Here is a 24735-nt window from a genome sequence, read left to right as displayed (position 1 = left end):
CCTGTCCTAATATCTCCTTAAGTGGCTTGGTGTCAAATTCTGTCTGATAACACTCCTGTTGGGACATTTTACTATGTTAAAGGTGCTATATAAATGCAAGTTGTTGTTTTCAGCAACGGTTTAGAGTTTTGCCAGCTAGAATCAACAAATAGCACAGTGTTTCTGAGCTCTATCTTTCAACTCATCCCCTCCATTCCACAATTATCCCACTGACCCAAAACATCTACGTTCACCAAGGACTGAATGGTGTAGACTGCATTGCAACACTCTCCTTTCACCTCTAAGTCTTGGCTTGAATTTATCACAGACTCATGGGATCAAAGTCTCTTCTTTCTGCTGATTGCAAGGCCTCTAGCTGGAAAGTTTCAATCCACTTCTTAATGGAGACTGGCCAACAGCATAAAACAGTCCACAATTTGGCATACACCTTGGTATGCTTGTTGGCAGCCTCACTCAGAGAGACCAGGGGCTCGAATTTAGCAGGCCTGCGGGTTCCCAGCGGGTGGTCCTCCAGGAGCGTGGTCAACACGCTCGGCGAAATTAGTGGGTTGCCCGCGCGATCGTAGCAGGCAACACACTAATAGGAATCAATTACCTGCTCCTCCGGGGTCCACGGCGCTGGTCTGCGCGTCGGGCGGGCTGCGCATGCGCAGTACGATCTGTCAGCTGGAGGCTCTCTAGTTAAAGGGGCAGTCCTCCACTGACAGATGCTGCAACCAATGGGACAAATTGCAGCATGGAGCAGCCCAGGGGGAAGGCTGCTCCCAGTTTAATGATGCCTCACCCCAGGTATCATCATATGGGGTGAGGAGGAGGGGGAGGACACAGATCTTCCCCCCGGCGGGCGGGAGGAAGCGGCCTGCCTCTGCCACCAAGAAGGCCTGGCTCGAGGTGGCAGAGGGGGTCACCTGCGCCACCAACATATCGCCCACCTGCATACAGTGCAGGAGGCGCTGCAATGACCGCAGTAGGTCAGCCACAGTGAGAACACAAAGTCTTTCCCCTACACTCCATCTGCCACAACACTGCCCCAACCCCACATCTCCTTCGGCACCGCCAACACTACTCTGTCACATCACCCTTCATACCCACTCAAACCCCATCCTCATCTTACCTCCACCTACTCACCTCGCCAGTACTCATCCTGCCACTAACACGCGACCCAATCCTCATACAATCTCATTGCTCCATCCCATACTCAACCTCTCGTGCATCTCCCTCACGGCCAGCCTCACTCAACCTGCCACCACCTGTGCTGCAGCCACAGGGCATGCATCACATATGTGCAGTAGGCAGCGTAAGGCAAACGTGTCGTGAGCATGAAGGGGGTGCACAAGGGTGTCTGAGGGTTTGTCCTGGGTGTTACCTATATTGAATTTCAGAGCAACAAACAGCACACATTATATTGACACCACCACTGCCATGTCTCCGCGAATCCTGTCCGTTGTGTCCAATAATGCCCGCTCCTGGGTATCACTATGAGGACCCACCACTGATGCCATCCATGTTACTGCAGAGCAGTGTTACTGCAGAGTAGGTGCAGGTGTATTTGCAGGGCTCTTCCGCGCAGACGACTGAGAGACATTGGCGGTGTAGCCGGCTGCACCCTGGAAGGATGCGGAGGAGAAGTTGTGGAGGGCAGTGGTGACTTTGACAGCGACAGGTAAGCAGTTGGTGCTGGGGCCAGCCAGGAGCAGCTCGGCATGAAAGAGCCTGCAGATCTCCACGACTACATGTCGAGTGAATCTGCGCCTCCGTGTGCACTGCTGCTCGGAGAGGTCCGGGGAGCTTCGCCTCGGTCTGTGGACCCTGCGGCGAGGGTAGTGCCCTCTGCGATGCGTCTTTCCCTGCGGTAGCCCTCCCTCCTGCTGTGCAGGTGGGCGTGCAACAACACCGTGTTGGGGGGCTCCACGTCTCTGCGGCGGACGGCGTGGACTGCGAGGCTGCTGGGGCTGGTCATGCTGTTCGTCCTCCGAGGGTGTCCACGCACCACCCATCTGGCAGGTGTTGGTCTGAGGGGTTGTGCAGGGTAGGTGGGTGTTTCCTCGCACTGGGGCTGCGGTTTCGTGTCGGTCTGTCCTCTGGCTTGGCGGGGGGTGGTGGAGGGCAGGGGTTGCCCTATGTGACGCGGTGGCCTCCTGCGTGGGTGAGGGCTCTCCCCCGTGGAGTGCACCTTGGCACCTGCCACAGGCTGCTGGCTGCAACACGCCTGGTTGGAGAGAGACTGTTTCCCCCAGTGTGGGAAACTCACTGCCTTGAACCCAAAATCCCACACTTCCTCTTTTGACAGCTGCTTCAGCTCATTAACTGACCTCAACAAGCAAGGTAAGTACTCTCAAGTGGAACCCCGCTGGCTTTAATTGCCTGCGGGATTCCCACCAGCGGGGCTTGCGCGCGCAGCCCCGCACGTCAGCGCGGTACCCGGAAGTGGGCGGGATTTCGGCGCGATCCGGTCACGTGACCGGATATCGGGATTTTCGGGGCCCCCCCCGCTGGAAACCCGCAGGTAACCCGACGCGAAAATCGAGCCCCAGGTCACTGGTGTCGGAACTACAATTGCTATACAGCCCCAGTAAGGGTGCTCTTCTAAAGCTGGGATAAAGACACATTGTTGAGGCTCAGTATTCCATAAACATCATCTGGCCTAGGCTGTACATGGCCTGATCAACGGCAACATGGGGCAAAAAATCCTCTTCTACTCTGAGCTCTCTAGTTGTCTGTACTGCCAATCAGGGAAAGGTTGCAGCCAGAAAATAAGTGCCACAATTACAATTTTTAAACAGCTGCATAATGTGTTTTTTTCCCCCATTTAAAGCAGTCCTTCACAACATAAAAACTTGCTGTTAGATGTTTTGTTTTCCTGATTTAAGCTTATACGTACAGAAGAACTGTCACTTAAATCATCAGTCCTTTCCTTTAGTTTGTTCTTTTTCTTCTTTTCTTTTTTCTCTTTCTTTGATTTTTTCTCCTTTTTCTTTTTGGATTTAACAGAATGTTCCTGTAAGAGGGTACATTTCAACTTATTAAAAATAAGAAAATTTACCACTTTTGTACATAACCGATCAAAAATACTGAAGTGTGTAACCAGTCAATCATGCTTCTGAACAAACCAAAATGAACAGAATATGATTGCATCTTTTACCCTGTTTGTACTGAATCCACTGTAGTGCCAGGATCAAAATCTTAGTTATTCACACACAAATGTGAACAAAAAACAATGTATATTGACACTAATAGCAGAATATATGATTGGAAGTTATAGTACATCAAAACATGTGAAAGCATCTATGTCAAAGCAGCATTTATCAATTGTTTTCTGAGAAAGGAAACCTTACAAATTGTTCATTTATTTCATTGCTGTTTGTGGGGATACTGATTGCACAGAATGGTTGCCATTTTGTCCACATAACACTCAGGAATTATTCATTTTGTGAAGCAATTTTGTGACATTCTGACATAAGGAGCTATATAAATTCAACTCTTACTATTTATTACAAAGAAATTACTCTTCTATTGACCTTCCTAAAGGCTCAATACAAACACCTCGGGGGAAAAATTGGATAGGGGCCGTTTTTGGGCACAGGTAGCATGATGTGCTATTACTCCACGCCCAATGGCCGCTGCGCAGGCAGGACGCAAGTTTCAGCCCACCCAAGGACTTACCTGCAATCAGCGTTCCATTCCAGGCCTTGCATGTGGAATCAATGCAATCTGCACTTTCCAATCTCTTAAAGGGAGGATGTTTCTTAGAAATCTCTTAAAGGTAACGGGTACCTGTTATTTGCTGAAAATAACAGTCTACTGTCTGCACAGAGACTGAACAGAGATCAGATATCGCACACATAAAACACAGATGCATGTCCCATCCCTATGTTTACACACTGAAGAGTTATGTTAAAACAGTGAATAAAGGTTGCACTAAATCCCACATCCTCCAATCTGCACGCCAGACCTCACCAATCTGCCGATCTGAGTTGGTACCAGCCCTGCGAGAGTGCATGCACCATGGTTCTCTGCTGATGCACTAGAGACCTTGGTGCAAGAGATGGACAGAAGGAGGGACATCCTATATCCGTGGCGGGGGTGGGGTGGGCAAGAGGCCCTCCAGACATCTATCCAAAAGGCAGGGGGAGGCAGCGGGGGATGAAGTCAATGCCAGGCGCACAGCATCATGAACATGGATGCAGTGCAGGAAGAAGTTCATTGCTTTGACATGAGTGGTCAAGGTGAGTGAGGTCAACTGTCAAGTGGCATCTCCTACCAACTTTTTTTAAATTCGTTCATGGGATGTGGGCGTCGCTGGCGAGGCCGGCATTTATTGCCCATCTCTAATTGCCCTTGAGAAGGTGGTGGTGAGCCGCCTTCTTGAACCGCTGCAGTCCGTGTGGTGACGGTTCTCTCACAGTGTTGTTAGGAAGGGGGTTCCAGGATTTTGACGACGCACTACACCCCCCATCCCCCACATACTAACAAACTCTTTCCATCAGTACTCAACTTTTCCAACCAGATGCTTCCTCTCACCCTTACACATTACTACTGTTTCAAACCGCCCACCCGCAACTCACAGGCCACACACACTGGCAGCTATTCAACCATGACAGGCACATCACCCAGACACATGTCCCGCTTTCTTGCAGGAGAAGGTGGCGCATATCAAGAGGCAGCAAGTGGCAGTGGCATTTAGCCCCTCGAGCCTGTTCCACCATTCAATGTGATCACGGTAGACCTGTGACCTAACGCCATATACCCGCCTTAGCCCCATATCCCTTAATACCCTTCGTTCACAGAAATCTATCAATCTCAGATTTAACTTTCACAAGTGAGCTAGCATCAACTGCCATCTGCAGAAGAGCGTTCCAAACTTTACGTGTAGAAGCATTTCCTAACTTCACTCCTGTACGTCCTGGCCCTAAATTTTCAGCTATGTCCCTGCATCCGAGTATTCAAGAATAGGAGACCTCCAAAAATAGTTACAAATGTCTCGGCAGCCAGACGCAATAATCCAGCCACTAACCTGTAAACCCTGCATGGTCCCTTTAAATAGCGCCGGTGGGGGGTCCTCCAGGCACTCTACAACACGTTCAGATGGTCGGGGTTAAGACTGTGCATTCAGTTGAGCATTAGACACCATTTTGGGACTTATACTTTAAATCAGCGTTGCACACTGATTGAAGCCATTTTCTCCCTACTTTACATGATTCCAGCGTTCGTTATCTGCACTTTTGCTAACTCCTATACCATGATGGCGTCTGGCGCATGTTACGCTGGAAACGTGCGTGTCCAACACGCCATCTTGGATGTCAGAGAAGCCGTGTAGCGCCAAAACAACAGGCACTACATGGCCCAATTTAGCGCCCCTCTTGTTTAAAAATATTCCAATATACGTGTCAGCCTTGGCTCAGTGGTAGCACTCTTGCCTCTGAGTCAGAGGGTTGGCGGTTCAAGTACCACGCCAGCGACTTGAGCGCATAATCTAGGCTGGCACTTCAATGTAATACTAAGGGAGTGCTACACTGTTGGAGGTGCTGTTTTTCAGATGAGATTAATGTAAAAGATCCCAAGCAGTATCCAAAGACGAGCGAGGGAGTTCTCCCAGTGTCCTGACCAAAATTTATTTTAAAAAATTTGCAGGGATAAGGAAAAGAGCCGGTGAGTGGGACTAATTAGGTCCCTCTTTTAAAAAGCAGGCACAGGCACAAAGGGCCAAATGGCTTCCTTCCATGCTGTAAGATTCTACAATTCTATATTGTAATTTTGGGCTTGATATAAAGTATATAAATATACAATCCTTTTTAAAATTTAAAGTTCATGGACATACAGTGAAGCCTGTACAAAGGGATACCTCCAAAAAAGAGACACTCATTGACAATCCCACTTAATTTACTGGACATACAATGACTATTTTGAAAATAGGAACACCTGCAAATAAAGAACGCCTGATGCAAGTCCCTTAGGCGTCCCTAATTTATAGATTTCACTGTAATTCAGAACTGGTCCAACAATATGGCTGTCCAACTGTCAAAACTATTCCTAGATATTTCTCTAAAACAGCAGTGCTTTGGCAACTTTCAACTGTTTAAAAGGCAACTATAATAGTTCAGTTACTAAATAAAGTCAATTTTCTAATCATATTGATCTGTTTACATATTCAAATTCTGGCTAATTAATATACTCTGGCAATTGTTCTTTTGGCATAATGAAAATTCCTTTTACGTTTCCTGAAAATGGACTTTAATTTCTAATTCACAGGCGAAGTCTACAGACTAATTAACATATTTGCATTTATAAACATATTTAATTAGCAATAAATAGGTTAATCTCATTTGCATAACAAATGCCTACTTGAATCTCAATGAAAGAATTTACTACCACAACAACAACAACAACTTGCTTTTATGTCACACCTTTAGGTAGCAAAATGTCCCAAGGCGCTTCACAGGAGCGTTAGTCAACAAAATTTGACACCAAACCACATAAGGAGATATTAGAACAGGGAAACAAAAGCTTGGTCAAGAGGTAGGTTTTAAGGAACATCCTAAAGAAGGAGAGAGAGGTACAGAGGTGAAGAGGTTTAAGGAGGGAATTCCAGAGCTTAGGGCTTAGGCAGCTGAAGGCAAATCTGCCAATGGTGGAGTGATAAAAATCAGGCTTGCGCAAGAGGCCAGACTTGGAGCAGCGTGGAGATCTCGGAGGGTTGTAGACTGGAGGAGGTGTCAGAGATAGGGAGAGTTGAGGCCTTGGAGGGATTTGAAAACAAGGATGAGAATTTTAAAATCAAGGCACTGCTGGAGTGCAGGCCAATGTAGGTCAGCGAGCATAGGGGTCAAAGGGTGAACTGGACTTGGTGTGAGTTAGGATACGGGCAGCAGAGTTTTGGATGAGCTCAAGTTTACGGAGGGTGCAAGGTCGGCACCTGACGAGGAGAGCATTGGAATAGTCAAGTCTGGAGGTAACAAAGACACGGATGAGATTTACATTTTATATCACACGATTAACCTTTGTGTCACAACTGGGTATGGTAGGGAAGCAAGTGCCACCAATGAGATAACTTGCCTGGTGGCAACCATTCCTGGTTTGACATTTTCACTTGACTTCTTCAATCACTTGGCTTTGAATGGGTGAAAATTTGACATTTTAGTTGATTATCAGCCAAAGAACAATTTTTGGGAAGTAACTCGTGCCTCTAAAATGGAAGGTGGTAGCCAAAAGGAAGAGAAAAAACCCCAGAAAATGTTAAAGTTTTTCAAAAAAAAAGAATTAGAAAAGATAAGATAGGTTACGCTAAAAGAGAAAAAAGTAGCTAAAATAATAAAAGAGCAAAGAAAATAGAGAAATGAAAGAAAATAGACTTGAGCAGAAATAAAGTACTTGCATTTTTTTTTCAAATTTAAAATTGCTTTTGAAATCTTTACTTTTTTATCTTATAGTAAATGATGGAGTAATTTAGCTACTCCTGACATCTGGGCAGCTTTATTGCTATAATAGTAGTGTCTGTTTTAGTATTACAGTATCTGACACTACAGTATCTAAATGGCTGCTCCAGAGAGCCTGTAATTTCTCCAGACTTGCTGGTAATCTAAAAGAGAATGGGCCATAATTTGCTGTAGCAGGGTATCTCACGCTATCTGCCGTTAGTTAGACTTGTCCTTGCACGTTTAGGTTTTTACATTTTTTGTGTAGGAAGTTGCTAAAAGTGTGAGCTGATAACGTCGCACCAAGGGGAACAGGGCATCTGGGACCTGAGTAAACAGGGCAACCAATCAGATTGAAGGATTGAGAAATAAACAGCGGAAGGACTGAGAAGGAAATGTAAATTAGAGTGGGTGAACTCAATGTCAAATCAAATACAGAAAAAGAAATAAAGAGATGGAAAGAAAGATTGGATTAAGAGAGAGAAAAAAGACAGAAAGGAAAAGTTAAAACATTTTTTTAAAATTTTACATTTTTAAAATCTCCAACTTAAAACCTGAAGGAATGAGACTCCACACTTGTAACAGTTAATTTTCAGTGCCAGAGAAATTGACTGGCAGTAATTAACACTTATCATATTGTTAAAAGGGTACTTAGACTGGAACGGACAAGAGTTAACTTTCTGTGGTGAGTTTAGTACGTATCTACAGCGTAAAAATAGCAACTTCATACCATTCGATGCATTTCAATGGTGAGGCAGACAGCGAGATGCCAGTTTCGTAAAGCTAACAGCAGAGCGGCGCATCTCAGACAGCAACTTCTGGATATCCCGTATATCTGCCCCTCACCTAAAGTCGCTGCACTATTTGCGCATAAATAACAACAACGCCATTAGCCTCACCGTTACTTTGACATCAAATTCTGGCCCATTGAATTTGCATTGATATAACGTCTTTCACATCCTCACAGTATCCCAAAATACTTCAAAGTCAATGAATTACCTCCGAAGTGTAGTCACAATTGTTATGTAGGTAAATATGGCATCCAATTTGCATACAGTACATGAAATGAATAAGTTAATCTGTTTTGGCGGTATTGACTGAGGGACTAATGTTGGCAAGACTCCCAGAAACCCCCTTGTTCTTCTTCAAATAGCACCATGGCATGGCATCATTTATATCCACTTGAACAAGTAGACAGGACTTCGATTTATCATCCAAAAGACAGAATCTCTGATAATGCAGCACTTTCTCAATAATGCACTGAAGGGTTAGCCTAGGTTATGTGCCAAAGTCTTGGAGTGAGGATTGAACCTACAACCTTCTGACTCAGTGGCAAGACTGCTACCAACTGAGTCAAGCTGACAGTAAAGTTAACGGTGGGACCTTCCCACCATCATATGGTCAGAAGTGGAGCTATTCACTGATGATTGCAGCATTCAAATCCATTCAAAATTCGTCAGATAATGAAGCAGTCCATGCCCGCATGCAGCAAGACCGGGACAACATTTCAGGCTTGGGCTAATAGGTAGCAAATAAGATTCGTGCCACACAAGTGCCAGACAATGACCATCTCCAATAAGAAAGAGCCAAACCATCGCCCCTTGACATTCAGTGGTATTACCGTCGCAGAATCCCCCACTATCAACATTGAACAGAAACTCAACTAGAGCAGGTCAGAGGCTGGGTATTCCACAGCAAGTAGCTCATCTCCTGACTACCCAAAGCCTCTCTATCACCTACAAGGCACAAGTCAGGAGCCTGAAGGAATACTCTCCACTTGCCTGGATAGATGCAGCTGCAACAACAATAAAGAAGCTCAACACCATCCAGGACAAAGCCATCCACTTGATCAGCACCCCATCCACCAGCTTAAACATCCACTCCGAGCGTACCATGGCTGCAGTGTGTACTATCTACAGGATGCACTGTAGCAAGTCATCAAGGCTTCTTTGGCAGCTGCTCCAAAACCCACAACCTCCAACACCTAGAATGACAAGGGCAACACCATCACTTCTAAGTTCCCATCCAAGTCACATACTGTCACCGAGTCAAAATCCTCGAAGTCCCTACCTCCTGGTAGGAGTACCTTCACCACATGGATTCCAATGGTTCAAGAAGACGACCCACCACCTTCTCAAGGACAACTAGGGAGGGATTGGCAATAAAATGCCAGCCTGCCGGCAACGCCTATATCCTGAAAATGGGGGAAAAAAAGCCTGATTCCCTACTGCAAATCCTTGGCCAGACCTTGGTCTGCCTAATTACCATCTGTCCCAATTTTGACAAAAGGTCATCGACCTGAAACGTTAACTTTTTTTCTCCACCAATGCTGCCTGACTCGCTGAGTATTTCCAGCATTTTCTGTATTTATTTCAGATTTCCTGCATTCACAGTATTTTGCTTTTGATTTACCCTCTGTCTCTCCTCACTCGCATGTGACATGGATAGTATTTCAGAAAATATTACATGAGGTTCTTTCTTTAAGCTTCCATCCTAATGCCCTAAATTTAGCACAAAGGGCCTCCAGTCTACTTCTTCCTATGTTATTCGTTTCCACATGGAACCACATTTGGTTCCAGACCTGCCCTCGCGAGCATTTTATCAACCCAGGATGTCAGATTCTCGACCAGTGCACACGGGAGGCAATATACCAGTCATTTTTCTGGGTCTGTTTTGCACAGAATTCTATCCGCAAACCGAATAATCGAATCCCCTATTGCCACAACTTGTTTGCTACTCTTTCTCTTTTTGCCTCCTTCCCACATAGGCTGCTCGATTACCTCAGTACATAGCACATCCTCACATTATCTCCCCCCAAAGGAGAGAAACTATTGGAGAACACCAGGGTTGACTGCTCCTGCCCCACTATCTGACCGCAACTTCTGGCCCCTTACTAACAGAGACCCACCCTGCTCCTTTAGGTACCGGAGATTCCTTTCCTAAACTGAGCGAGAAGTGGTCTTCTCTAATATCTCATCCATAAAAACTTCTCCCTTATTGATACTTTGATGTGTGGCTAATCGCTCATTTCAGTCTAGCTTGTATTGACTAGCTTTAAGCTGCTGCAGATGAATCCTTCCACAACCTGAGCCTGGATGGCAAACAGCTGACAACCACTGCAACGCACAAAGTATACCATCTTTCCGCAACTTTACACTGGTATCGATGTTTCCAGGGGTTGGTCCGAAATATCCTCGCCATTGGTCCCAGCCCCACTCTTTCTTATTTTGTCCTCTAATTCTGTTTTCATCCTACCCAACTGTGTCAAAAAGACAGCATATCCTGAATCACTGAGGGGATAACCAGGGACACAAGAGCTGTAGTTCACATGCTGATGGGTTTTGAAAACCAATATATGGTACCTACCAGCTCACTGGATGCCTTCTACAACCAGTTGGCACCACATGGAATTTTTGTTTTGATCTTAATTTAAGTTTATTTATTCCCTGGAACTCCTGTACCTGTAAGGAGAAGCAATTGTGACCCTAAGGGTTGCGCTAGCCCAAAACCACACTTTAATCAGCCTACTTAAAGTATGACTTAGAGATATTGCCCATGTTTTTAATTATAGCTCATACCTTGGTGGTCCTTGAGCACCAACATGCAGTGTCTACCAGCTCAATAAATGCCTTCTTCACAGTAGAAGACACTAATAATATACCAATAATAGTACTAGGTAAACAAATGGGTCTAAAGGCTGACAAGTCCCCTGGACCTGATGGCTTGCATCCGAGGGTTTTAAAGGAAGTGGTAACTATAGACCAGTTAGCCTAACATCTGTCAGTGGGAAAATGCTAGAATCCATTATTAAGGAAGTAGTAGCTGGACATTAGGAGACTCATAATACAATCAAGGAGAGTCAACATGGTTTTATGAAGAGGAAATCGTGTCTGACAAATTTATTAGAGTTCTTTGAGGAAGTAACAGGCAGGGTGGATAAAGGGGAACCAATGGATGCAGTATATTTGGATTTCCAAAAGGCATTCGATAAGGTGCCACATAAAAGATTACTGCACAAGGTAAGAGCTCATAGTGTTGGGGGTAATATACTGGCATGGATAGAGGATTGGCTAACTAACAGAAAACAAAGAGTCGGGATAAAAGGGTCATTTTCAAAATGGCAATCTGTAACTAGTGGGGTGCCGCAGGTTTCAGTGCTGGAGCCTCAACTATTTACAATATATATCAATGACTTGGATGAAGGAACAGAGTGTCTTGTGGCCAAATTTGCTGATGATACAAAGACAGGTGGAAAAGCAAGTTGCAATGAGGACACAAAGAGTCTGCAAAGGGATATTGGCTGGTTAAGCGAATGGGCAAAAATTTGGCAGATGGAATATAATGTGGGAAAATGTGAAGTCATCCACTTTGGGAGGAAAAATAAAAAAGCAAAATATTATTTGAATGGAGAAATACTACAAAATGCTGCGGTACAAAGGGATCTTTTGTGAAACACAAAAAGTCAACATACAGGTGCAGCACGTAATCCGGAAGGCAAACGGAATATTGGCCTTTATTTCTAGGGGGATGGAGTATAAAAGCAGGGAAGTCATGCTACAACTGTACAGGGTGCTGGTGAGACCACACCAGGAGCACTGCGTACAGTTCTGGTGCCCTTATTTAAGGAAGGACATACTTGCATTGGAGGAAGTTCAGAGAAGGTTCACTAGGTTGATTCCGGATATGGAAGGGTTGTCTTATGAGGAAAGATTGAACAGGTTGGGTCTATACTCATTAGAGTTTAGAAGAATGAGAGGAGATCTTATGCAAGATTCTGAGGGGACTCGATAGGGTAGATGCTGAGAGGATGTTACCCTCATGGGGGAATCTAAAACTAGGGGACATAGTCTCAGAATAAGGGGTCGCCCATTTAAGACGGAAATGAGGAGGAATTTCTTCTCCCAGAGGGTTGTGAGTCTTTGGAAATCTTTACCCCAAAAAGCCGTGGAGGCTAAGTCATTGAATACATTCAAGGCTGAGTTAGACAAATTTTTGATCAGCAAGGGAGTCAAAGGATATGGGGAAAAGGCGGGAAAGCGGAGTTGAGGTAAAAAATCAGATCAGCCATGATCTCATTGAATGGCGGAGCAGGCTCGAGGGGCCGAATGGCCTACTCCTGCTCCTATCTCTTATGGTCTTATGGTCTTATGGTCTTCTGGTCTTCTGGTCTTCTATGACCAGCGGGCACTGCAAGGTATTCCCATTTCGATTTCCCTAGACCTTCCAATTTTGATTTGATTTGTTACTTTGGTCTGTTTTGTTTAAAGCTAGTTTGTTGTGGCCTATCTTCCCTGAAATTTTAATAATATTGCCCCTCTGGGGAGCACACACTGAATCACCATGGGGTTCAGACTTAGCCTCTCCCACAGTTCCCAGTAACCTATCTTAAATAGGATTTGTGGTGATATTGCCCATGTTTTCAGCCATAATTCACATGCGGGTGACGCTTGAACACCAATATGTCTTCAGTTCACTGGGTGCCTTTAGTAACCAGTGCACACAGCATGGAATTTTTGTTTCGATTTCCCCTAATTTTGATTTAATTTCATTCATTTAGTTACTACTTGTTTAACGTTAGTTTGGGAATGCCACCTTTCCCTGAATGGTGTTGCCCCTAAAGAAAGGCACTTCTTGTATCTTGGTAGGTTAGGGTATACCAATCCCAAAATTGCCACCAGTCTATTTTAAAATAGGACTCATGGAAATATTGCCATGTTTTGCACAATAGATCACGATTGTGTAACACCTGAACATCAACAAGCACTGGATACCTTCTGTGACCAGTGAGCATTGCATGGAATCTTTTGTTTTATAACCCCTGACTTTACCATTTAATTTTTTAGATTTCTTTCGTTTAAAATCATGCTTGACTCACCCATCTCGGCGCATTTAGAGATGTCTCCCCTTTAAGGTGGGGCACTTGATGTATCCTGGTCAGGTTGGCTTTATTCCAATCCCACAGTCCACCAAAATTGGACTCTTGGAGATGGGCATGGACATTGGGAGTCAAGTGAAGTTAACATCACAGCTAAGGGAAGTATTTATCCAACTTGCATACATCCAGCTTACAGTATCAGTGACCACGTTGAAAATGTCAGGCATCTCACGTATTGTAAACCACTTTGCTTTTTAAAATAATTGCAAATTTCTAGTACCAATGTTCTATAATTTCACTACTGTATTCTGATTATTCAAAATGTATTTGATTACATAGATGCAATTTATGCCCCTTTGTTCTTTATGAAGACTGCTGCTTATGATTATTACTCAGTTTCATGGTAACATCGATAATGTCAATTTTGATTAAAAAAAAATCTTGGGAAAATCTACTGGGAATGTACAACCATATATTTCATTAATATATACAGCAAGCAAATGACATTTTAATTATTTGCAATTAAAATTAAGAAAGCCTTAAGTGGTAAGGGAATTTCTCAATCTTTAATTTCATATCGACATTATGACGATGTCTTCACACCTGTGTTCAAATATATTAGTATAAATGCAGTAATTGGAAACTAACTTAATTTTTTAAATGACTAAATTTAGAACATTTTACTTGATGAACATTCTGCATGAACAGATCTTGATGAAATCTTTGAAATTGGTATCGCAATGACTGGTCCACGGGGCAAGAAATCAGAGAGCTAGCAATCTCCTTAATAAATTAAAACTAAGCAGGCTTCATAGGAGATGCATAAAAACGTACTTCAACTGTTAATTCATCATCTCTTATGATTACTCAGTTGATCAGAACACTGCTTAGTGTGGAACTGAACCTTACAGACGAGGAAGGACCAAAATTCAAACTCCAGTCTCTGCTTAGTTAGCTGACCTCAATTGGCTTCAGCACTCCTTTGCTAAGGAGGAACAAAACAAAAATTAGTCAGGATTCCCGCTCTTTATCACTATTCAGTGAATCATGTTGGAAAACACAAATATATGGACTTCAGGTGGGGTTAGCATTTGGCTTGGCTATGATGCCTCACATGGTCATACGGTTTGCTGAAACTTACTGTCTAGGTTTACAAACGTGGGTGAGGTACCAAGGAAGCCAGTGCCCATGGAACCATGCTCTTTGTACCGCAGCAAAAGTCTGCACCTTTAGGAAAGGAGAGAAAATTGGGGTTGGGCAAAAATCTGTTCATTGCTTGCAGAATTAGGGAACATAGGAACATAGGAACAGGAGTAGGCCATTCAGCCCCTCGTGCCTGCTCCGCCATTTGATAAGATCGTGGCTGGTCTGTGATCTAACTCCATATACCTGCCTTTGGTTGCCAAAAAGCTATCTATCTCACATTTAAATTTAGCAATTGAGCTAGTATCAATTGCGTTTTGTGGAACAGAGTTCCAAACTTCTACCACCCTTTGTGTGTAGAAATGTTTTCTAATCTCACTCCTGAAAGGTCTGGCTCTAATTTTTAGACTGTCCCCCCTACTCCTAAAATCCCCAACCAGCGGAAATAGTTTCTCTCTATCCACCCTATCTGTTCCCCTTAATATCTTATAAACTTCGATCAGATCACCCCTTAACCTTCGAAACTCTAGAGAATACAACCCCAATTTGTGTAATCTCTCCTCGTAACTTAACCCTTGAAGTCCGGGTATCATTCTGGTAAACCTACGCTGCGCTCCCTCCAAGGCCAATATGTCCTTCCGAAGGTGTGGTGCCCAGAACTGCTCACAGTACTCCAGGTGCAGTCTGACCAAGGTTTTGTATAGCTGCAGCATAACTTCTGCCCCCTTGTACTCCAGTCCTCTAGATATAAAGGCCAGCATTCCATTAGCCTTCTTGATTATTTTCTGCACCTGTTCATGACACTTCAATGATCTATGTACCTGAACCTCTAAGTCCCTTTGGACATCCACTGTTTTTAACTTTTTACCATTTCGAAAGTACCCTGTTCTATCCTTTTTTGATCCAAAGTGGATGACCTCACATTTGTCTACATTGAATTCCATTTGCCACAGTTTTACCCATTCACCTAATCTATCAATATCGCTTTGTAATTTTATGTTTTCATCTACACTGCTTACAATCTTTGTGTCATCGGCAAACTTAGATATGAGACTTTCTATGCCTTCATCTAAGTCGTTAATAAATATTGTGAATAATTGAGGCCCCAGGACAGATCCCTGCAGGACTCCACTAGTCACATCCTGCCAATGTGACTACCTACCCATTATCCCTACTCTCTGTCGCCTTTCACTCAGCCAACTTCCTAACCAAGTCCGTACTTTTCCCTCGATTCCATGGGCTTCTATCTTAGCTAACAGTCTCTTATGTGGGACCTTATCAAATGCCTTCTGGAAGTCCATATAAATAACATCCATTGACATTCCCCTGTCCACCACTTTAGTCACCTCTTCAAAAAATTCAATCAGGTTTGTCTTTTTTTTACTGTGACTTTGAACAGCATTTAAGGGGGTTAGTTTCATATTTATGTTTCATGTTACTCAACAGATCTTTATTATATCATTTACTTTTTTTGTGATGCTTTACTGGAATTCTACTCCTTACTATTGAAAAAAAAGGTAAAACTGCACTGTTGAAAGCTTCACTTACTTCAAAACTTTGACATAAAGCACCAGCAACTAGCCTCTTAGCAGCGCAAGTCCAAATTCTCTTCTGAAAATGAACACCCGTAAACCTCTGTAACCTGAACTATAGATAATTAATTCATTTTGATATAGTATTCAATCATGCCTGAGTGAGCAGCTGAATGTGGATTGGCTGAAAAGTTAATGTCAATGTTCAACTAAATCCAATTGAGCCCAATTGAAGTTAACGTGATGAAACCATAATGATGCTGCGATGTCAAAACCGATCCAATTGCAACCACAGGTGACAGCTAAATATGTCGCAAACATATAGCTGCATAGAGTCTTGCCATTTCAGGCATTCTTTTGCACCAGGGACAAAATCAAGTGATGTTAGAGCCAGGATAGTAAAGACCAATCAAGTAACTTTTCCCAGCTCATGTTTCTCATGATCAGTATCCAGATCAATGCTAATTATTAATCTCCAAGAATCCCAGATGCAAGACAACCAACTGTCTCAGGACTGAAAATATGAAAAGAACATGAAGGATAAAAACAGAACTGCCTTTTTAAAGCCTCAAAATGTCCAACTTCTATGGTGGGCTAAACAGTTAAAGTTGATTCTATTACAATGATAAAGCAGAATTCTCCAGTATTCAGTCACTCAAGCATATCTGTATCATACAAACTGCTAAAGTTGGAGCTAATGTTAGTAGCAGCACTGTAAAGGTGTCAATAGCCTTATTTTGCCATTTTTCCTAAAATAAAAAGACATTTTTCCACCATACATACCACAAAATTGTCATTTTCATCCTTTAAACCCAGTGTGCATGTGAGCCTTTTTATCTACAGTAGTAGAAGTATACAATTCTTTCAAGGGGGAGATCTAAAAAAGTACATGGATGATAGAGCAAGCCAAATGGCTGAAAGGTATTTTCTCGTTCTTATGTACATATGTTCTTTTTGCAAGAGAGAAGCAGACAAGGAAAAATGTTATCAAAAGACAATTCTTCTCAACACTTGCACCAGGTCGGCCACAATCATCCTAATCTCTTACCTGTCTAATGAATAGAAAACTCTTTCACTATAAAAAAAAGACGATGCACAACCAAAATGAAGTTAGCAATGTTCCAAGTGCCACTGTGTTTTACTTGTTTTCAGAGTAATGCAAAAGACAGAAAATTCTTTGCATGGGAATCACTGCAACTATCAGGACTTCAGAAGTTTTGGATCCATTGATTTATCTTTCAATAAATGATGCACAGTTGTGACGTACGGATCAGAGTGTTAGATATCCCTAATTCTAATCAATGACCGTGGATTTTTTAGCCACATTTTCTTACTAGCACTTTGCTGATCTGCTTACATTTCTCCTTTCAAGGTTGATTGAATCAATTTTGCAAAATATTAGTGAATTTAAAATTAGGTCAACTTCACCACTTTTAAAAATGTATGAAGATGCAAGAGATCTGATCTAAAAACCACAGTATGTTAACCATGTAATAGAAGGGTGCAATTATATTGTCCATAGTTACTGATCTTGCACAGAGATCTGCTTCCAGGCATTATTAGGTGAATGTACTGAAAGTGTGGGTAGGAGCATTCGTACTCTTATTTCATTTCAATAAGTTTTGGGTAAGTTTATAAAGTGCTGTAGAGATCCAACGGACCTCCTGAGCACTGTAAACCAATTTCGCATCCAAAATTGTATCAAACTCAACTCTGTGAGTATACCTCCTCCAGGAGGTCTATGATCGCTTCTCTCCAGAATTCAGAACCTGACTATAGAGTTAAACAGCAACTTTTGTGTCACTTCACAGCGATGCTAAAGTGCAGTATAAAATGAGAACATAAAATTTCAAGCAAAAATACATTTTGTTCTTGCTATAAAACATATATTTTCAATCCTGATTGACATTGGGTTCTCATGCTACTAAAAAGTCTGGAACATCTCTGGTCACTTCATCTGTAAAACTAGCAGTGGAATTTTTTTTATGTCATAAAGATATATTTGAAATGCTGGATGCTGGAACGATGTACTCCAAAGAAGTAGGGAATCTTCACAGAATCATGGAAAGGTTACAGCATGGAAGGAGACGACTCGGCCCATCGAGTCCGCGCCGGCTCCATGCAAGGTCAATCCAGCTAGTCCCGCTCCCCGCCCTTACCCTGTAGCCCTGAAAATTTTTTCCTTTCAAGTACTTATCCAGTTCCCTTTTGAAAGCCAAAATTGAATCTGCCTCCACTACCCCCTCGGGCAGTGCATTCCAGATCCTAACCACTCGCTGTGTAAAAAGGTTTTTCCTCATGTCACCTTTGGTTCTTTGGCCAATCACCTTAAATCTATGTCCACTGGTCCTTGACCCTTTCGCCAATGGGAACAGTTTCTCTCTATCTACTCTGTCTGGACCCTTCATGATTTTGAATAACTCTATCAAATCCCCTCGCAACCACCTCTGTTCCAAGGAGAACAACCCCAACTTCTCCAGTCTATCCTCGTAACTGAAGTCCCTCATCCCTGGATCATTCTAGTAAATCTCTTCTGCACCCTCTCTAAGGCCTTCACATCTTTCCTGAAGTGCGGGGCCCAGAACTGGACACAAAATCTTAATCTTTTATGTTCCAAATAATTTCTGTTGCAAAAGTAAAGCACTCAGCCTCCCCTCCGTTGTCCAATTTGGTTGTATTGCCATTGCTTGGTTCCACTCTTACATATCCGATCATACACAGACCACCTCTTTTGGTCACCCCTAGTCATATTTCCTTCTTTGGCTCAGTGTCCAACGGAAGGCGATCGCATTGAAACATAGAAGATTCTGAGAGCGCTTGACAGTGGTCCTACAATACCTCAAATTTAAAATTCTCATCCTTATGTTTAAGTCACTCACTGGTTTCACTCCCATCATCTCTGTTACCTTCTCCAGCCCTACAACCTTTCAACCCTGCACTCTCCATTTCTCTGTCTTTGCCTCTTGTGCTTTACTCACCTTCTGTCCCACCTCTGGTGGCCATTCCTTCAGCTGCCTAACCCCAAGCTCTGGAATTTCCTCCCAAACTCCTCCTCCTCGCCACTTTCCTTTTCTCCTTCAAGGCCCTCCTGAAAACCCACCTCTTGACCAAGCTTTTGGTCACCCATAGTCATATCTTCTTCTTTGGCTCGGCGTCCATTTTTATCTCTTATGCCTCCGTGAAGTGCCTTGGGATGTTTTTCTACATTAAAGATGCTATATAAATTCAAGTTGTCTTTGTGGCAGTAGCATAGTTTTGTAACTATCTATCAAAGCATGCCCAACAGTTTTTCCATGACTAATATACAAACTTATTGTATTGACAGAACCTGAACACCACTCATATTAATAAATCAATAAGTTATTAAGCTTCATGCCCAAATTAAATTAACTTTCTTTCCAGGTTATTCTATGTGGCACAATTACAAGATATACACATGAAACTCTCTAGCCATTTATTTTCTTCAATTATGCCTAATGATTATTTTTGACATAATTATAAAAAAAGATACAAATTATCCGATGATGGTTATATGTGTGTTCTGCCTTTCTAAATAATTATCTAAATGACTCAATGACAATTGTGCAAGTTAACCTCTTTCTTTCTGCCAATTTTGACCATGTGTCATTACAAGTCCTATTAACTCATTTGCTGTGGGTTTTTTTGCAATATTGGTCATTCACTGAATGTTTGCATCAATATGAATCCATTATAGACAAAGTTAATCAATCACTAGTTACATCCTATGGGGATTTTGCCACAGGTCAAAACAAGTTATTATAATCATTTATAATAGATGACTGGTTAGGCCACATTATGCATATTGTGTTCTATTATTGACATCTCGCTTTCAAAAGGACGTTGATGTGCTAGATAAAACTCAGAACAAGAATGATTTTGTGACTTAGCGCTGTAAATTATGAGAAGAGACTCACAGGCTTGAACATGCTTTCTACAGGAGATAAGATAAAGGGAGTCATAATCCAGGTTTTAAAAATGCAGAGCAGCATCATAGAAATTACAGCACAGAAGGAGGTCAAATAAATCCATCATGCCAAAGCTAATCTTCAACCAAAGCTATCTGCTCTAATCCCATTTTCCTGTCCTTTCCCTACATCATTTTATATTCTTCCTTTGCAAATACTTATCCAGTTCCAGAATGTTATATTGTCTGCATAAATAGCTACTTGTGGTAAAGCATTACATGTTCCAATAACCCTCCATGTGAAAATTGTTTTTCAATCTTCCCTTTCCATTCCTCTAATGATAATCATGAGATACCATCTTGTTACTGATTCACCAACTAGTGGAAACAGGCTTTTACTAGTCACTCTTTTAAAACCTTCAATAATTTTGAAAACCTTTTTTGAATTCCCCCAACCATCTCTGTTCCAGTTTCAATTTTTCAAGCCTTTCTTTTAACTATAACCTTTCACTCCTGATATTATTCTAGTGATTTTTTGCGATATCCTTTCCTTGGTTCTAATACCTTTCCTGTAATGGCATAGGTAATCCAGATATAAACAGGCTATTTAACTTGGACTGTAGCCCAGAACTTTAGGACACAGATTTAAAATTAAACCTGAAATGATACTACAGTAGAAAAATTAATTTTACCCACAGAGTAGCAAATATGTGGAAAAGAGTCCCAGCAAAAGCTGTTGAGATTGTTTTGCTTAACTCCTTCAAAAAGCAGCTGGATAAATGTCTGGTTAGGGAAGGAATTGGAGGTGATAGGGTGAGTTATTAAAAGAGGCGATCAAATACTCCATTAAACATGATTGTCCTCTGTTCCTGGGCCATGAATTAGGGAAGCAGGGATTAGCTTCTACAGAATGGAATATTGCTTGTTGAGGGCAGCACGCCAGGATTGAATAGAATGGATGGATGAATATTCTGAAGATTTTCTCAGTTATCTTTGCAGATCAGAGAGTTATTATCCAGAACATCCCCTGTGGAAATTAAATAGGCACATACAGTCCATGATAAGGTTGACTGTACACATTCTGTGGAAGGCACAGGGTTGGTGAACTTGTTCTATGCTATCCTTTGTTCGCAAGACATTTTCTCTTATTTGCAAACACACACTGGAGTGTGCAATTACAAAACAGGCAATGTGATTATGTATTTGCATTTCCCATTACATTTGTTGTTACTATTAATTCATTAATATAAAAATAATAAAACACTTTTAAAAGTTTGCACTCCACTCGACGATAGGATCATAAAACTACACATTTCCCACAACATTTAGGTTCTCAGATTGAGTACTGTGATTAATTTGTAATGATGGTAGCAGTGTGGCAAACAGAAAGGATGATTAAGTACAAGGGAAAGAGCCGCACAAATCAGATCCTGGTAAATACAAATGATTTCTCGTGTGCCCAGTTTTGAAAGGAAAACATTCTTTGATGAGGAAAAGACTTATTTATGAAGTATGATCAAAATCTGGTTGTCTTTTTAAAAGCGAAATTCTGACCTAAAAGCATATTTAAAAAGGGGAAAAAAACGAACTTGCATTTATATAGCGCCTTTCACAATCTCAGGACGTCCCAAAGCACTTTACAGCCAATTAAGTACTTTTTGACGTGTAGTCACTGTTGTAATGTAGGAAACGTGGCAGCCAATTTGTGCACAGCAAGGTCCCACAAACAGCAATGTAAAAATGACCAAATTATCCTTTTTAGTGATGTTGGTTGAGGGATAAACATTGGCCAGGTCATCGGGGAGAAATGCTCTTTTCTGCACACTGCGCACCCTTTGCATCCCATGTGACTCCGTGCTGAATCTCAAACTCCATATCCTATCCATCACCAACACTGTCCACTTCCACCTCCATTAACATCATCCAGCTCTGTCACCCCCAATGAAACCCTCAACCAAGTCTTTGTCTCCAATGTTTTCCTCATTAGCATCAAAGCTTCATAAACTCTAACTTGTCCAAAACGCCACTGTCCCCATTATAACCCATGCTAAATCCAACTTGCCCATCACCCCTGCCCTCACCAACCTTCATTGGGCTCCTATCTCCCAAAACACAGAAGTCAATATGTTTGTCCAAGTTTATAAATCCCTTCAAGGTGTTGTTCCTCCCAACCTTTTCAACCTGCTCCAGCCTTACACACAAGCAGCCCTTTCTTCTCTTCCAAATCTGGTCTTGTGTGTTCCTCCACCCCCATCTTCAGTGACAGAGCCTTCAGCTTTGTTGACGCTACATTCTGGAACTTTCTCCCTAAATCATTGCTATTTCTCTTCCCAATTTAAAAAGCCTCCTTAAAATCTATCTGTCTTTGTTCACTATTAATCTTCAAAGTCTGTTTTTTCTCCTTTGTTAAGTGCTGTGAGATGTTTACTTTGTTATAGGTGCAATGGAAGAGCAAATTATTGTTGTTCTTCAATAAACATCAATGCTCTGATATCATCCATATTGAATTAAAAAATAGACATTTAACTTAACAGCTCAAACCATTTCTATCTCTTCCCCATTTGGAGATTGATATTTTTGTTACCACTACAATAAATTAACAAAACCCTCAGTAAGAATTTAATTCAAGCAGTTACCTATTTAAGATATAAAAAATACACTTTTATTACCTCTGAAAACTCCTCTAGTCGCTCATTCACATCTGGCAGAATCCATGTGTCCTCACCGCGTAAGCGTTTAAGCTGCTTCTGTTTCTCTTCTTTTTCATATTTAGCTTGAGCCTAAAATGAAGCAGGAAAAGGTTAAATTAAGATGTGAATGCTGAAGATTCTCTACAAATATATAGTTTGATCTTTTTATTCAGCTATTTTCAAATGAGAAAAAACAACCATAACACATGGATTAAGATAATGTCACTTTGGAAATCAAATATGGTTGACTCTAGATAAACACTTACATGTGATCTAAACAAAAAAATCCCAAAGTACCCAACTGCTTTCCAGTACTCCCACTGTAAAGAATTTCTGATTCAAGGACTAAGCCTTTTATTGTCATGCGCAGCACATTAAACAGAGTCAATCCAATCAATATTTCTGCTATTGTATACCAGTTTTACATTTTATAAGTCTATTTTTTATTATTTTTCTTGGAATTCCATTTCTATTAAGACCAAGCCTAATAACACGTCATCATATATTATAATATCCTCTCTTTCTCTCATTTGTTAGATTGAATAGATATCACACAGTGGTGCAGGATCCATATCACTACCGTTCCAGATATAACGCATCAATGTTTGAATATGTGTTTGGTGCAAAGACTCCTAAAAGGAGGCAGAAACCAAACTTGAGAGAGATAAAATAGAATCGTACAGCACAGAAGGAGGCCATTAAACCCATCATGCCTGTGCCGGCTTTTTAAAAAAGCTATCCAATTAGTCTTACTCCCCTGCTCTTTCCCCATGGCCTTGCATTTTTTTTTCTTTTCAAGTATAAATCCAATTCTCTTTTGAAAGTTACTACTGAATCTGCTTCCACCACGCTTTCAGGCATTTTTAAAAAGACTGTATCAGATCATGAATGAATTATTCTGATGCTCTCTCTACATCGGATATTGGTAAAGTTTCTTGGTCTATTTTATAGCTTTTTCTTAGCAGGTTCTATTTTACATTTATCCCAATTTTAAGCACCAAGCATTTCTTTTCCTAAACAGAACTGTAGTCACATGCTCCTCTAATGTATCACTTGCTGTAGTATTAAACCACAGACCAAGAAGGCTCCAGCTTCAATCCCTGGTCAGCATGGAATTATCTACAATTGGCCTCAGTGCTTCTAGGCTAAAGAAGGGAAAATTATGCCAGTATTGCCACTCCCAATCATTATTTTTTTCCAATTCATTCTCGGAATCTGGGAGTCATTGGCAAGGCAGGCATTTATTGCCCATCATAGGTGCCATTGAGAAGGAGGTGGTAGGTTTTCTCCTTGAACCGCTGCAGTCTGTATAGTGAATGTGCTCCCACAATGCTGTTAGGTAGGGAGTTCCAGGATTTTGGCCCAGTCACAATGAAGGAACACGTTGAACCAGTTGTGTTTTTTTTTAAACAACAATCTAACAGCTTCATGGTCTCTTTACTGGTACCAGCTTTTTATTTCTAGATTTTTTTAAAAAACTGAATTCAAATTCTCAAACTGCAATGATGGGATTTGAACTCACTTTCTTGGGATTTTTACTCCAATGCCTATGTTCCTATCCAGGCCTCTGGATTATTAGTCCAGTAACATAACCACTACTCTACCATAGCCAGAATGATCCCTGCTGGAAAGTCAGGTGAAGTTAGAATCAGCCATGGCCCGGTTGCCCCTACAATTGAGCAGCCTGCCAACATTCAGTTTCAAGACTCACGCATGAAGAATGGCTACTTGGGTGAGGTATGGCATTTTCAGGAAAGGAGGGTAGTAAATAGGAAATGAATAATTGTTAAAATAAACTATAATCACTTCATTATAATAATTGTTATAAAACCAAACAACTTTTAGCAAATGGTTAATGCTCAAATATTTTTAAAACCTAATATCAAAGAAGTTTATCAAAAGCAAAATACTGCGGATGCTGGAAATCTGAAATAAAAACAGAAAATGTTGGAAATACTCAGCAGGTCAGGCAGCATCTGTGGAAAAAGAAACAGAGTTAACATTTCAGGTCGATGACCTGACGAATGGTCATCGGTCTGAAACGTTAACTCCGTTGCTTTCTCCACAGACGCTCCCTGAACTGCTGAGTATTTCCAACATTTTCTGTTTTTATATCAATGGCATTTATGCGTGTACAATTTGTAACAGTTCCTAAACA

General features: G+C 41.8%; 1 protein-coding gene across 3 annotated transcripts in view; it reads right to left on the bottom strand.

Moving 5' to 3' along the window:
• cwf19l2 (CWF19 like cell cycle control factor 2) overlaps positions 1 to 24735 on the bottom strand; it is a 151551-nt gene that overhangs the window by 88394 nt on the left and 38422 nt on the right. For all 3 annotated transcript variants that reach the window (XM_067986138.1, XM_067986139.1, XM_067986140.1), the window contains 2 exons: positions 22557 to 22667; positions 2882 to 2998 (listed from right to left, as the gene is read on the bottom strand). In XM_067986138.1, coding sequence (XP_067842239.1) covers positions 2882 to 2998; positions 22557 to 22667 — 228 coding nt within the window. The remainder of the gene's footprint in view (positions 1 to 2881; positions 2999 to 22556; positions 22668 to 24735) is intronic.

This window comes from Heptranchias perlo, chromosome 6, assembly GCF_035084215.1.
Source record: "Heptranchias perlo isolate sHepPer1 chromosome 6, sHepPer1.hap1, whole genome shotgun sequence".
NCBI lineage: Eukaryota > Metazoa > Chordata > Chondrichthyes > Hexanchiformes > Hexanchidae > Heptranchias > Heptranchias perlo.
The sequence above is the reverse complement of the archived record's forward strand: the minus strand, read 5'-3'. Positions and strand labels throughout refer to the sequence as shown.